The following is a 16,625-nucleotide window of genomic DNA, read 5'->3' as shown; positions in this document are numbered from 1 at the left end:
AACCCCCCTATTTTGGTGGACAATGCTGTAGTGTAGTGGAGGTGGGCAGCACTACCACACAGTACCAGCGGGAGTGCGATCAGCTGGTATTCTCATTAACTAGTAAAACTGTCTGATTGACTGCGAGTCATAAATATTCATGACCACTCTAGCGTAAACTCTTGACCCTGCTCGATCCGGCGAAAGTATTTTACTGGACTCTTTTTTCTCGGGCATCGCAGTTCTCGGCGTATCGCAATCCTTGGGTGTCACGCCCTCATACGGCTTGTCGCGTACACTGAATCACCCCTACGAGTAAAAAGAGTCCAGAAGCTAGACTACGTCCCCCTGCGTCCACTCATCCGTATCAAACCGCGGCAGACGTAACCCATTGTAAAGCACTATGTGACTGGGGCATTAGTACTATGCATGGGAGTCAATCCGTTGGGGAGGGGGATGATCGGCGATGTATTCGGCGATAGTCACCATGACATAAAATCAAGGTGGTGGTGTGGTGTACATGTGCATGTGGGGATTTCAGCTCTCCTGTTTGAATGTGTATTGGTCGATATAGTGAAAGATGACTTCGCTGTTCTAAATTATCTCAAGAGTTTATCCTAATACTTGCTTTTTGACCTTCAGTCTCGTCTCTGGAGTGCCATTTAAAGGAGATATTTTGACAGCTGTTGTTATCTCTCCACCACGTGTTTTGTTTTCACTGTCCCACCTACTGGATTTTGTGTTTGCTGCTCATATTACTTTCATCACTTGTCAACTGTGACCTCGTCTTGCCATGGCAACCATTTCTAACAAGTTTGCCACACTTGAGGATGAAGGAGATACTGATGTGTCTTTCAAGATTAATGAGGTGGTAGAGGGGGCAATGCAGCTTGTCCCTGACCGTGAGGGTGGAAACCGTCAGCTTGTGGGGGACACAGTGAAGGCTGTGGTTGCTGCATTGTTGCCAATGGTGCAGTCCATCGCACATCAACTTGTGAGTGGCCCACAGGTGTCCGTGCAGAAGGTGCAGGCCACAGTTCAAAATCATGACAACAGACTGGACGAGGTAGAACAGTATTCTAGGAGAGAGAATGTTATCATGCGAGGGGTGCCTGAAAATGATGGCGAGTCTACAAATGCTGTAGTCATCGATGTTGCTGCCAGCGCAGGGGTTGCCGTGTCTGAGGCAGATATCAGCACCAGCCATAGCCTTTTGTCAAGGCCCTCTCGCTGTAATGGGCGAGCGAAGCGAGCCCAGCCGAGCGCGCCAGCGCGAGGGCCTTTTGAGATCTGCTTCACACATTATTATTCATGACACGTGAACCCTTCTGAATACTCATTTTAATGGCTTCCGGTCAACCAATGGAATGTCGCGCTCCCCGCATCCTCAGCCTTGGTGGTCATGCCTGTTCGCATGCATCACTGACCATCCGAGGAGGTCTGCCACGGAACTCTACACACTCTGTGTGTAGAGTTCTGTGAGGTCTGCGGCAGCGGCGTGCATTCGCTCTATTCAAATCGGGTTCGAGCTGACAGACACGCTGATTGGACCCCGACTTTTGCTCCCGAAATCGGGGAGCAAAAGTCGGTAATTCAAAGGGCTAACAAAAGGATGCGAAGCAGATCTCAAAAGGCCCTCGCGCAACCCCACTCAGCTGGGCTCTCTTCACCATACAGCGAGAGGGCCTTGACAAAAGGCTACACCAGCCACCGCGTGGGGAGGCCTCAGCCCAATAAAATGAGACCTATTGTTGCGCGTTTCGTACGTCGTGACCTCCGCACTCAGCTCCTTCGCAGTAAGCGTAAGGTAAAGGACTCGGAAGAACACAAGGACATAATGATCATGGAGCATCTGTCCCCTGGGCGTGCCAAGCTTCTTCAGGCTGTGAAGCAAGACGAGAACACAGAGAAAGTATGGACAATCGATGGGAAGGTTCATTGCACTCTGAAGAGCGACCCGCACAAGAAGCACATCATTCACGGTCCAGACGACCTCTTCAAGCGTCTAGGATGGAGTGAGGACAAGCTGAAAAAGTCGGGTCTCTTCCTCGACATTTCGACCTAGGAATTACCCGGCCCTCTTTCATCTACAGATTTAACCCAGATCTCATTTATAAGTTTGAATGTTAATGGTTTGCAGAGTAAACTCGATATTGGAATTTTGGACTTACATTTGCAAGCATATGATGTAATCTGTCTTTTAGAGACAAAAACAGACACACCAGATCTGTCTCAATCTCATATTTGCGGTTTTCAGTGTTATAGTATGCCAAAATATTCCAATAAACAAAAGTTTGGTGGGTTTCACGGTATGTGTATTCTGATGAAGAATCATATTTTTAGTTGTTCTGAAAGAATTCATGCAACAGTTTCTGAATCAATTTTATGGGTAAAGGTAAATAGTAAAATTTTAGGTTTTGAGTTTTTTGTTGGTGCAGTGTACTTGCCATGTGAGGGATCAATTCACCATATTAATGAAGTTTTTGACAACCTGGTGCAGGATATTATTGATATTAAAAGTAGATATGATGCACCCTTTTGTTTGCTGGGTGATTTCAATGCCAGGACGGGTTTGCTTGATGATTTTTTAGATGTAGAGGATGTGTTGACAGATCAGACTGGATTAGGCTTTTGTACTGATGCCTCTGATATGCATGCAGCTACTGATGGCCTAGATATTCCAACTACTCGTTATAATACTGATGTCCATGTAAATAATAATGGAAAGTCTGTTATTGATGTGTGCCAAAGTTTTGATCTCAGGATTGTTAATGGAAGAATAGGGGAAGATCAGTCTGTCGGAAAATACACATGTTTCAACAAAAATGGTGGTTGTAGCACCATTGATTATGTTATTGTATCTCGCCAGTTATTTTCTAGCATTACACATTTCAGTATTGATGTATTTGATAAATGTTTGTCAGATGTTCATTGTCCTGTCAGTGTGACCTTGCAATCGGAAAATTCTAAATCTGCTGTGAATGTCGACACTGTTTTTAACAATTCTCAAAACGCTGCAGTAGACAACACAGTTTTAGATTCACAGCCTAATGAAAGCCAACGTTATTTATTATTCCAGTGGAGCAGTGACAGCGCTGCAATATTTAAACAGAAAATCAAGGACTCGGCTGAGCTAATGTGTGAAAATGTGGAATGTTTAGATGGGAATGCAAATCAAGATAGTATTGATTTTTGTTACTCACAATTATGCAATATGTTCGTCAGTGTTGCACAAGATATTGGCATTTGTAAGTGGAGACAATCTCGACATAATATAAACAAAAATGAGACTGTCAATAAGGATAAAAACAACCATCAGCCTTGGTTTGATGCAGAATGTAGAGCTGCCCGTCAGGAGTATTTGAATGTTAAAAATCGATTAAAGAGGAAGCTTAAATTTCTGGGCAGGTCAGGGGCTACTTGTCTATTGAATCATTATGAGTCTACAGGAAAGGTTTATAAGAATTTATTAAGACATAAATGAAGGACATTTCATAGAGATTTGAATGAATCTCTCCGTTCATTACAGGCATCAAATCCGAAAGAATATTGGCAATTACTCAACAGTAATAATGAACGCAAAGTAAAGAAAACAGGAAATGTTTCATTAGGGGATTTTGTTAATCATTTTAGTCGTTTAGGTAATAGCCAAGATGACCAGCCCACAGGCCTGGAAGATAGTATGGGTACTTCAGAAAATGTTGAGGCAGATGGTCCCTTGGATGCCCCAGTCACTTTGGAAGAAGTGGTACTAATGATTAAGAAACTTAAAAATTCAAAAGCTTGTGGAAAAGATTTCATAAGAAATGAATTCCTTAAGAATTGTCCCGTAGAGATGCTTCATGTGTTGGTAAAGTTCTTTAATGTGGTACTGGACAGTGGTATTGTTCCAACTGAATGGTGCATAGGGATTATCATTCCTATTTTTAAGAATAAGGGTATAGACACAAATCCTGATAATTATAGAGGAATAACTCTTCTCAGTTGTCTAGGAAAACTTTTTACTTCCATTTTGAATCATCGAATCTCAGTGTTTTTCGAAGCAGCTAATATGTTAGGTGAAGAACAGGCTGGCTTTCGTTCTAATTATTCTACAATTGATAATATTTTTGTTTTGAAGACTATAGTTGATGTTTATCTGCAAAATAAAAAAAACACTTATACTGTGCATTTATTGATTACAAGAAAGCATTTGATCTAATTGATAGATCATCTTTATGGTACAAAATGTTGAAGATGGGGCTTAGGGGTAAACTGTTTACTGTCATTAAGAATATTTATGAAAGTGCTAAATCATGTGTGGCGGTTAGGGGGGGAGATGTCAGAGTTTTTTACTTGTAACATTGGTGTACGACAGGGTGAAAACCTTTCCCCGCTTTTATTTGCCATTTATCTGAATGATTTTCAAGAATACATAAGAAATTCATATGGTGGACTTAAATATTTGGAAAGTGAGATTTCTTATCACCTGGATTCTGATAATGTCAAAAAAGCTTTAAATCTTTCTTGTTTACTTTATGCAGATGACACAATAATTTTAGCAGAAACTCCGGAGGAGTTGCAAAAAGCTCTTGATGCTGTAGATAGTTATTGTCAGACATGGCGCTTGACTGTAAATGCAAGCAAGACTAAAATTGTTATTTTCTCCCGTGGGAAGGTTAGAAGAATTCCTGAATTCGTTTATGCTGGTGATCCACTTGAGGTTGTAGATGACTTTGTGTACCTTGGAGTTAAATTCAATTATTACCTAGGGGGCAAAACCCCATTTTTGGGGGAAACCAGACATGGGCTGTTGTAAAAGGTTGTTTGGTGTCAAAATGTTCAGGGGATCTTCCCGAACAACTTCAGGGTGGACTACCTGAAAATTACGCTGCTGGATGAAAATGGCGGTCATTTTTTTCAAAATGGCCGCCCAATATAACTAATATTGATATTTTTGCAAATAACTTTTGAATATTACCTTTGATAACCATGTGTGTGGTATCAAATTAAAGAGAATTAAATTTCCTACAAGATGATACCACATTTGAATGGTTTAAAGGTACTTTGTAGAATGATATTGGGCCAAAAAAGCATTTTTTAAACAAATTTTTCACATTATGCAAATTTTGCTAAAATACATTTTTGTCATATTTCAAAAATCATAGCAACTACACAACTCTAAGTTTCTAGAAAACTGTCTTCATATATGGTTAACATTGTGAGAAAATTACAAATCCATTGCATTTCCAAAAGAAAATCTATGATGTTCCAAAGTTGACACTTTGATATTCGCTCAATCGCCAATTTTGTTAGTTTTTCTGTCGCATGGGCTTGCCTGTGCATTATGTATGTATAACTTTCGTTGGCTTTCGGATGTTGAATAAAACTTGCTTGCAGTACGTGTGTGTGTTTGGTATCAAATTAAAGTACATTATACAATCTATGAGTTGATACCACACTGTTTGGTAGAAGGAGGGAATCTAACCTTCAGTTAACTTGTGTTTCTTCATGTTAGGAATCATAAAACGAAATCAGGTGCCCTCCCTATCATGAAGAGGTAAAGTGGGAAGGAAACCCCCACACATCCATTTGACTGTTTTGGGGATTTGTATGCCCTACATGTATATTAAGATAGGCATGCATGATATTTGTTCTTCATTGGTCATTAAGGTGTGTTCTACCTTCCTTCTGGGAAATTGACATATACACTGGATCCAGTCATCCTTGCCTTACACATGTTGACATTTACAGATTACCAAAAGGAGCCAAACTGTCTCCCCCTAGTTCTTGGGTTCTTCACATTTTCCTTATTCTAAAAAATTGGGATCATTAATCTCCAGCCCACACCTCATTAGGTTTCGACACAACCGAGGATTCCAAACATTTCCAAGTTTTTTTTTTTTTTTTTTTGAACAATAAAGCTTTCATCACAGTGAGCGTTGCCGTCAATGGCCGAGCATCCATGTCCCCAAAATTAAGTCGTTACTTTTACTGTGTGTGAGTGGCCAACATGTTAAATTGAATGGGTAGTTCACATTCGAAATAAGAGCGACCGGGTGCAGTTTATGGTTCTCAGTGAATAGTAATTTCTCAGTGCTGTGGCTCACCCTGGTCTCGGTAGATTATTGAGAATCTAACGTCCAGCTTGACACTCATACCATGAGTGCAATGAATCAAGTTTGGGAGTCTGGCCAGTGCTGACCACATTAACAGAGTAATGGCCCAGCGGGATTATGTGATCGCAATAAATCATTCCGAATTTTCCTAGAACCTGAATGTTAGCCTGCCGGTATACAGAAACAGAGTTGAGCATGAAGCTACAATAAGCTTCATGGTTTGAGAGACAAAAACATGCAGATTCAGGATTGACTGAGCCAGAACTGAACTTCATTTTCAAATGCTCCAAAATAAGTAGTGCACGTGCTTTGCTACTCATCTATTTGGGGGAAAAGGGACTCAAAAAAATGGTAAGTAATTGTGGGATAAATACAATACTCATGTCCCTATCTTTTTTTCTATGTAGTTAGTGTATGTTAGTTTCATGAACCATCCTGTCAAATTTTCTTTAGAACACACAAACTTCATCATAAAAAAGAGACAGCATAAGGTTTTTGGGGTGGGCTTTGTGCTCCAAAATTTAAGAGATGGTTTCTTGATTATGCAGTGTAATGATATTCCCTTTTTTGTCATAAAAATTGTGCTGTTGATTCATGCAGTGTAACAATATTTTGTTTTTCAGTCATAAGAATTGTATTGTTGATTCATGTAAGCATTATTTTGTTGGAGATACTGGATTGTAGAATAATGCAGCCCATTGCCCAAGGGAACGCCCTATTGCAGGGAGGGTAATCAAATTGTAAAGAAATAATCTATTTTCACATTAAGATTTATACTAATACATATAGGCCTATGTATTTTTATATCGGTTGCATCTATAATTTCATGTTTCAGCCTGTAGCAAGATGAGTAGCCAGCCAAGAAAGCGTGTGGCGGACATGGCCATGTCCTTGAAGCATGTGCCTGCTAAGAAGTTTTCCAAAGATATGAGCACCGATTATTCAAAATGCATTATATGCCAACATCAGTCTACAACAAGCCTGTATTTCATCAAGCCTACGACAAAATCGAAGCTAATACAAGCTATGCTTGCGCGTCAAGACAAAGTGTTTCAGAGACTACATGAAGAATCGGCATCAGAAAAATGGTTGGAAGAAAATGCACCACGATGGCACGCAAAATGTCGGAACTGGTACACTCATGAGAAAAGCTACCAGTGTGCTGCCAAGAAACGTCTTGCTGACAGTGCAACCAAGGCTGACACAGGATGTAGCTCCTCACAGTCGCAGTCAAATCAAGTCAAGTTCACTCGTCAGAAGATAGACAAATTTGAAGCAAAGAAGAGATGTGTAATTTGCAACAAGCAATGGCTTAGGGGAAAGGAGCCCACGAGCAAGGTATCCACGGAAAACAGTCAAAAAGCAATTGAGGAAAAAGCCAAGAAGCTTGGTCGAGATGACATTTTGCTTCGACTGGTTGGGCAAGGTCATGATATGGTTGCCAATGATATAGCCTATCATACATCATGCATGAACAACTTTAAAGCTCAGCGTATACCTCTTGGTCAGCCAAAGTTGAACCTTTTTGATGTTGCATTCAGCCGACTTGTGGATGAGTTGGAAATTCCCCTTTTCAATGACCTTTCGGGATTCCTATTCGAATCTCTCCGTGACAGGTACCGAGAAATTCTTGCGGAGCTTGGTGTCAAAACAGCAGATCAATACCGGTCAAATACATTGAACGGAAGCTCCAGGAATACTTTGGATCACGTATTTCTGTCCTCGATCAGACAAGCGGTTCAGGGTTCATGTGTTCATCCACAGTGCCCCTTGGCGATGCCCTACATAAGCTGAGGCAACTAGAAGGAGATGACAGCAACAAAAACCACAACACACTCTTAGAAGCATCAAAGATTCTTCGAGCAGATTGTGAAAAGTGTAAAAAGGAAACTCGTGAGCATCATTCAACTGAGATTTCCTTCACTTCTGCCTACGACATGGTTCCAGACTCACTTTTCAATTTTGTGGCCATGCTGCTTTCTAACCAGATTCCAGAACTGAGCAAGGATGGGAGAGTAACTGTAGATCAGACAACAAAAGAGAAAGCTACTATCATGTCACAACATGTCCTTCAGTATGTCTTTGGTATACCAACACCTTTGGGAATAGCCATTGCTTATCACATCTTCAATCAGACACGCAGCAAATCACTAGTACTGCTGAACAACCGAGTTGGAATTGGGATCAGTTACGAACGGCTGCAGCGTCAACTGACAGCACAGAGTGTAAAAGCCATGCAGCAGATTGAAACTGATGGTGTGTACATTCCAGAGACCATGAGCAAAGACGGCACATTTCCCCATGTATTTGCCATGGACAATCTTGACTGGAAGAAAAATACATTAGAGGGTGGGAGTTTCAATGCCACTACTGCCATCATTATTGAAAACCAGGACAAACACACCGAGAATGCCCATGAAGGTACTAAACTGTCTACTCCGACTTCAGACAAAAGAAAGACACTGTTTGATGTTGAAGACCAACCCTTTGCCAAATGCTACATCTCAGGCAAAGACAGGCAAACATCTAGATCACTGCAACACATAGAGAAACTTGAGAATCTGATGACATCTTCAGATAACCAGGCCGAGAGAGTTTTGCTTGTGTGGCGCCTTGGAAGAATAATCACATCATCGCAACTATTAGCTGCTCCAACAAATGCAGAAGAAGGACTCCCTGGTTTTTCTGCCTTCTGTGCTGGTCTTCATCCACAAAGAACATCGAGCACCATTGGATATCTACCTTTGATCCCATCTTCGCCGACAAACCCTGCTGTTCTAAAAGAGGAAATGATGCGACTTGTCAGGACATCACATGCTCTCGGTGACAAACATGAGATCAGGCTACATATAAGCTCGCAATCGCCATCAGAGACAAGCATCGTGGAGATTTCCACAACGTAGTCTTGCTACTGGGCGGCTTTCATCTCGTTCACAACTACATGAAAGCAGTTTGCAAGATAATCAGGGAAGCAGGTGCAGAAGATCTTCTCGTTGCTGCTGGTCTCTGCCAGGAAGGGACTGCCAAGAAGATGTTTGGAGAGAAAGCCGATTATTACCAGACCATACATGCCCTGAGAATCCTGAGTGAAGCTATGTGGCGCTTGTACTGGGAAGCATTCGAAGCTTGGATACCTGATGGTGAAACCAGTCAGTGGCAGCCACAGGTGGAATCTGTTATGAAGATGCTCTTTGATAAAGACATCGCTGCCTCCAAGAAGTTAGAGATGATTCAGAAATCCCAAGAGCAGTTATCAGCCCTGAAAGAGCAGATGATGATTTTTGAAGAATCACTGATTGAGCAACCAACTGCAATCTTTTGGGCCAACTTCTTGGAGATGTCAGACATTCTTCATAGGTTTATCTACTACCAGCGAGAGGCTGACTGGGTAGGACATCTCTGTGAATCATCGCGAATGCTACCTTACCTCACAGCAGCAGGGCACTACAAATATGGGCAACAGTCTCTGCCACTCTATCTGGCTGAGATGAAGAAACTACCTGAAACAGCCCCAGATGTACATAAAGCACTGATGGCAGGTGCCTTTGTAGGAAGGAGAACAGATGGCAGTCACAATAGTGTGTCTCCTGACATGCTTCTGGAACAGACCTACAATGCAGATGCCAAGGAAGGAAGTGGTCTGGATGGCATTACACTAAACACTGCCGCACGGATGAAATGGGTTTACACAAAACCAATCACTGCTGCTGTCTCTGCGGAGCTAAAATCTATGTTACATCTTCATTCGTCCAACCCCCACCATGAATCTGGTTCAAATCGAGTCACAAGGGACAAAGAGCTGGTGATCAAGGTAATGGCAGCAGTCGAGACAAATCCATTCTGTGCAATTACAACGTCCCTAATAAACATAGCAACTGGACAATGCGCCGATTGCAGCGTAAAGGACAATCTGATCAGAGTGAAACAAATTGGTCTCGAGGGACTGTCTCAATCACTGAATAGCGATCAGAAGAAAACAAGAATTGTGAAGCTGAACACATTCCACACACAGAACAAGAAACCAAAGAAGACTGTGGCTAAAACAGCAGCATCGGGTAAGAGCAATGAAATAAGTGCCCTTCTGCGTATGACTCAAATTATTGCCAGTGGAGGAGAATTAGACATTGTTGACTTCATCGGCAATCACGAATGCAGTGACTACCCACCATCTCTCTTTCAGGATGATAGCAGAATGAGAACAGGAACCAAATCGAGCCTTGTGAAAGTCCTGAAAGAGGAGACTAAAGTGGCCAGCACTCCTGCACTGCCTCAATTCGACAGAAAGACAGCAGTAGTAGTTGATGGCATGTATGCCATTCGACGCTGGTCTTTTCACAAAGGGGAACGATTCGGGACCATTGCAGAACGATACAAATTCCTGCTACTGAATGATGTACCTGCTGGTACTGGATTCATACACTTCTGCTGTGACAGATACAGTGGGCCAAGTCTAAAGTCTGCTGAGCAAGGACAAAGGTATGCCCGATCAAAGCCTGTCAAGGAATATGAAATCAACGATCAGTACACAGCTCCTGACCCACAAGAATTCTTTGCGGTGGCAGCAAATAAGGCTAAGCTCCTAAACTTCCTCTGTGAGAAATGGTGTGAGAATAAACATCTATACTCTGCTGCTAGCCCGACTCATCTATACCTAGGTGGTGGCTTCACAGAAGAAACGAAGAGCGTGTTAATCACAAAAGAGTCTGTCGTAGATGTTCCTGCCCTGGAATCAACACAAAAGGAGGCTGATACAAGGGTAATCCTGCACACTTTGTACAGTCTCCAGAATGATGGAGTTGACAGAGTTGTTATCCATGCGAATGATACAGACATTATTTCTATGTGTCTACACTACGGAGCTACACACCTAAAAGACCTACCTGAATTGTGGGTAAGGACAACCCAGGACGCGTATTTACCAATCCATGAACTAGTGATGGCGCTTGGAACTTCACAGTGTCGTGCAATGCCTTTCATCCACAGCCTTAGTGGCAGAGACACTACAAGTTATCCTTACTTCACTGGCAAGAAGGCATGGCTCAAGCACAGCTTGGATCTTGACATACCAATGATTGAAGAGTTTGGCGAGAACCCCACTGATGTTGTACCAGAAGACCTCATCAAGCAGGCAAGGACCATCACCACAGCTGTATACACGTCAGCAGCTGATGATTTCATTGGATCTGACCTAGGAAAGCTCAGGACATACAAGTTTTTGAACAACAGATCTACTCTCCTGAAGCTCTTGCCCCCCACAGAAGATGCATTCCTTCTACACGTAAAGAGGGCTGCCCTTGCAACGATGATTGATAAGACAGCGCACATTGCTAAGCCCCAACTCCCTCCCTGGACAGAGTTTGGGTGGTCTCTAGATGGTGAGCATGCTGTACCAATTCCAAGTACTCGTCCAGCTTGGCCGGAGTCAATGAAGAAGGCAATATCATGTGGATGTACCAAGGGGTGCAAGAAGAACTGCTCATGTGCTAAGAACTCAGTCCCATGCTACATAGGGTGCCGATGCCAAGGACTTTCAGACAAATGCAGCAGAATGCAGGACATTGAACAAATTGAGCTAAGTGATAGTAGCAGCTCAGACTCAGATAGTGATTAGGAAGCAGAGATCAACCTAATTTCACTGGAGGTTTGTGTTTTGATATTATCTCACTCCCCTTTTCGGTTGTTGATATAGAGGCGATAGTTTGATTTGATATACTGTACTATCTGATATATCAGCGTTCTTATTATCTGCATGACAATCTAATGTCTGTATATAGCTGTCAAATCACATTCCAGTGCACAATATGTGTTGAAGCATGATACATTATACAACTGGCTGTGCATAGCAGCCACTTTGAGAAAAATATAGCCATTGAGAAGTCGTATATTCTATATCAAGCCTATGGCAACATTATAGTTCATTATAACTTTAAGGAGATGTAGTCTGCGTACCATGCACAATTCAAGACTTAGTGATAAAGACATCCTAAATTGCATATTATGAGGACCATAGCAAGCAAAACATGATCTTTGCTGCTAAGTTTTACCCCTAATTGGTGCATGTGGAGTAAGGTTAGCCTGAAAAAAAAAAATTGTTTTTTTCGTCAAAAATATATGGGAATATATAGAGATGCCTGTGCGTCTGGTAGAAAATACCCTTTCGGCTGATATGAAAGTGCAAACTTTGGAGCACTATAACTTTTTTATTAGAAATGCAATGAACTTGTGATTTTCACAGAATACTGCCCATATGTATAGACTGTTTTCCACAAAGTTTCAATTCTCTAGAAACGATAATTTTTGAAATACAAAAAATCATAATTTTGCAGAATTCAAATTTTTGGTAAAAAGTGTAATAAAAATTCTTATTTTTGCCTAAAATTTTTATGTAAACTATTACCAAACCAGTCAAGTGAGATATCATTCTGTAGTAAATTTAATTCTCTTTAATATGATACCACACACATCCTGATCAGAGGTAAGACACAAAAGTTATTAGAAAAAATGTAAATATTAGTTAAAAATGGCGGCCATTTTGAAAAAAATGGCCGCCATTTTTTTCCAGCAGCTTATTGTCAAGGTAGTCCACCTAGAAGTTGTTCAGGAGGGTCTTCTGAACACGTTGATACCAAACAACCTTTTACAGCAGCCCATGTCTGGTAAACCTGTCTTGCCCCCTGGGTATATAATGGTAGTTTTAAAAAGGCAATTTCTAAACAAGTCACACAAGCTAGAAAAGCACTCTATAGCATGTTGGTCAAGGCTAAAAAGTTACAGCTCTCTGTGGACACACAGTGCCACCTATTTGATCATCTTGTTTTACCTGTTTTACTCTATGGTTGTGAAGTCTGGGGTTATGAGTGCATAGACCAAATTGAAATTTTCCATAGGAAATTCTTAAGAAAAATTTTGCTTGTGAACAAAATAAATGTACTCCTGATTGTATGGTTTATGGTTAAACTGGACGTGGAGTAATTTTGAACCATATTAAATGTCGAATGATTGGATTCTGGTTGAGATTAGTCAAGGGAAAAGAAACCAAACACTCATGTACAATTTTCAAATTTCTTCTGCATTTACAAGGAGACATACACTCCCCGTCAAAATCACAATGGTTATTATCTATCGCAAATATTTTTTTATTATGCAGGGCTAGGGAATGTGTGGTTAGCACAAGGGGGTGGATTTAGTGCTGCATGGATTTCACACACCTCAAAAGTTAGACTTTTTGATATGTTTATTCAAGAGTGGAGAGCAGCAACATGGTCAAATAGAATCTGTACAAATTATAGAATGTTTAAGGATAATTTGATGTTAGAGAAGTATTTACAAGTCTTGTGTAAGAAAGATTATATTACATTAAGTAAATTCAGATGTAGATCTAATGGATTACCCGTTAATAAGGGCAGGTTTGATGCAAGCCTGACAGATGAATTGCATTGTACTATTTGTTCATCCGATGATATAGGGGATGAATTTCATTATATTTTTGTTTGTCCCTTTTTCAACAAAGAGAGATTATTGTATTTACCAAGTAGCTTGACGGCCAGTAGACCAAGTGCATTACATATGGCCAAATTATTCAATTCAACTAATGCTTGCCATTTGAAAAAACTAGCCAAATTTGTCAGAATTATTGTTTCAGTTCTCTTCAATACCAAAGAAGAAAGACAGTATTTTTGTAGAAAGTAAAGTAGATGTGAATGTTTGTACACGTAGTGGTAGAGTAGTTAAACGTCCTTTACGCCTTGTTTTGTAAACATATTTATTTATATCTGTTATTTTTACACGTACATGTACATTATCACTTATATTTTTGTATTCATATATCGTAAATATGTTTGTACTCTCATACCCCGAGAGGGGGTCGATAGAGTCAATAAAATCTTACAAATCTTACAAATCGTACAATCACGTTTATAAGCCCATAATCGGACTGGCGGAGCCTTGGGGGGAGGGGGAGCTTTACATGGATCGAATATTTGCATCCCCTACTTTTCTTTGCTCTTTTTTTTTTTTTTTTTTTTGCATGAAATAATATGTGGGAGGGAAGGTGCAGCCACCCATAAAGATCTTAAAGTTGGTGTTTTTCTTTCTTTTTCTTTTTTTTCTGCTTTGGCATTTGGCAGACGATTTCGACACCCCCTGCACTTTCAAAAACGTAGCGTCTCCCTGCGCGAAATATGAAATTAATAAAATAGTGAAATGTATATGCATTTCTTTGTATGTAAAAAATATGCAGTAGATATTTCCTTATTGCTACCGAGTATAGTATTTCTTAATTTTCTTGATTTTAGTCAATAAAGCAATCATCCAGAGTGGCATCGTTCCGTTTTAATGATGGAGGGGGGGGGGGTAAAACATGGAAATTATATGCGAGAGAGCGGAGCGACCGAGAGAGAGAGAAGGAATGGGAAGGACAGGGGGCGTCAGTCCGTTTTCACGGTTGGGGGAGGGGCTAGGAGTTGGACTATCTGTGCTAGGGAGCGGAGTACGAGGAGGTTACCTGAAATTCAGCGATCTGGTGCACAGTTTTTGGGAAATTTTGGATTTTTTTTTCTAAAAAAAAGTAAGAAAAAGAAGTATTTACAGATAATCTGAGTACACCACGGTATCAGAGCTCTTGTTCCGCGTGTGTGACATCACTGTGTAGGCCTCTTAATGATACATGGAAGTTCCAGGGGAAGGGGAGGATGTGGGAGGGGGTATAGCCCCGCCCCACACGACGGAGCTTTGGTATTTTTGACAAATAACGAGCTGATGTGCAATTTTGTGGAACATGCAGAAAGAGAGCAGAGTCTAAGTCAGTGGATGGGAACCGAGTCGGGAAAAGGTAGATTACAAGAGGATGAGGGAACTTTTAAATTTATAACGATTGAAGTAAGAGATCTGACACACACTTAAATAAAACATTTGGAAATCTGTCAATTCAAATGTACACTAAGTCTACAGGAAAATGACCGAACCGGGTCGGGGTGATCCAGCAATCTCTGTTGTATACTTTTGGATAAATATTTGGATAATTTTCTGTCAAAAAAAAAAAAGATCATGCAAAAATGACATGATTGCTTTCCATCCCTTCCCCAATGTGTACTAAAATTTTAAAAGGAAACCAAGCGAAAAGGGGTTAATTGAAAGGAGATACCCCCTCCCACCCGACGGAAGTTTTGCTTTCCATAACTGAAGTGACAGACTTGGCAGACACTTTGGATGAAACATTTTGAAATCTGTAAATCTAAAAGGGTACCAAGTCTATAAGGAAAAGAACCGAACGAGGGAGGGATAAAAATTCCCATCCAAGAGAGATTTTGCATTTTCAGTATTGAAATTCTTCAATCTGGTGCACACTTTGAATAAGACAGTTTTCTATTTAAAAAAAAAAATGCAAGATAATTTTCCTCATTTCCGGAATCATTGGGGAACAAAATGATTATGTTTGCCTTCAGCCTCACCCCCGTCCTCCAGGATCGACGCCCCTGCCTACGAGGGAGCCTTAACGTTGGTAGAATTCAAATTAAAATATCTCGTTAACACATTTATGATGGAATCGGGGAAATTTTTAATCCAAGAATTGTACTAAATTTACGGGTGAAACCCTCCATTAATTGAAAGCATCTATCTCCTCCTACCAACCCGACGGAACTTTTGACTAGGTTGATAGGAAAAGGACCGAGCGGCGGAGGGAGTGGGAGTGGGTATTCCCCTCTCTTTTTCATGGGGGGGGGGGGCAACTAACCCTTGCCCAGAGGATCAACGCACCTATAGGCAGGGGGTTACCCCCTCCAACAATCCAAGATTTTGCAATATCAGACCTGTGCTTCAGAGTTAGGTGCACACATTTTTGTGAAATTCCAGTTTTACTTCCACCAATACAGTGAGAAACATTTATATTCAGGAAATGAGCTGGGAAAGGGTGTGGGAGGGATATAAAGGCCCCCTCTCACACAAGGGAGATTTTGCATTTTCAGACCTGAAATTGAGTGATATGGTGCATACTTTTGTCGAGATATTGGAGATCTTTTTCTATACGAAAAGGATAATAATTGTAAATATGAACTAGAATTAGGAGAATGTGGCGGGGGAGGTAGTGATTGTGGCTATACTCCCTCACGAGGGACATTTTTTTTTTTCAGATTTAAAATTCAGAGATATGGTACAGATATTTAAAATTTTTGGATTTTTCCCTATCAAAAAAAAAATAGAAAAATTAACATTTACAGATATATTTACAGATATATGAATAGCTAAATCGCGGTTTCCCAATTCTTGATCCGCGTGTGCGATATCACTGTGTACCAACACTTGACCAAGTGTATGGAAGTTGACGTGGGACTATGCTCTAGTGGATAGAGTCCCCCGTTTTGTTTTGTTTTGTTTGTTTGTTTGTTTGTTTGTTTGCATTTTTAGAATTTAAATACAACGATCTCATGTACACTTCTGTGCTATGCACAGAAAAGTGTCAATCCCAAGTGTGCCAGGTCTAATTGTATACGGAATTTATGAATTATAAATTACGCATTTAGATGCATCGTTACTCCAAACACCCATAGT

General features: G+C 40.8%; 1 protein-coding gene across 1 annotated transcript; it reads left to right on the top strand.

Moving 5' to 3' along the window:
- The first annotated feature begins 772 nt into the window (after window positions 1-772).
- Window positions 773-2,044, top strand: LOC140242270 (uncharacterized). Its single transcript, XM_072322015.1, has 2 exons — window positions 773-1,194; window positions 1,687-2,044. The coding sequence occupies exons 1-2, from the start codon at window positions 773-775 to the stop codon at window positions 2,042-2,044; spliced, it is 780 nt and encodes a 259-aa protein (XP_072178116.1).
- The last annotated feature ends 14,581 nt before the right edge of the window (window positions 2,045-16,625 follow it).

This window comes from Diadema setosum, chromosome 19 (genome assembly GCF_964275005.1).
Source record: "Diadema setosum chromosome 19, eeDiaSeto1, whole genome shotgun sequence".
Taxonomy (NCBI): domain Eukaryota; kingdom Metazoa; phylum Echinodermata; class Echinoidea; order Diadematoida; family Diadematidae; genus Diadema; species Diadema setosum.
The sequence above is the reverse complement of the archived record's forward strand: the minus strand, read 5'-3'. Positions and strand labels throughout refer to the sequence as shown.

Bases quoted from the DNA above. Each gene is read 5' to 3' on its own strand.
- LOC140242270 (XM_072322015.1), top strand. From the start codon at position 773: ATGGCAACCATTTCTAACAAGTTTGCCACACTTGAGGATGAAGGAGAT. The intron at 1,195-1,686 runs GTCAAGGCCCTC...AGGCTACACCAG, and splicing joins AGCACCAGCCATAGCCTTTT to CCACCGCGTGGGGAGGCCTC.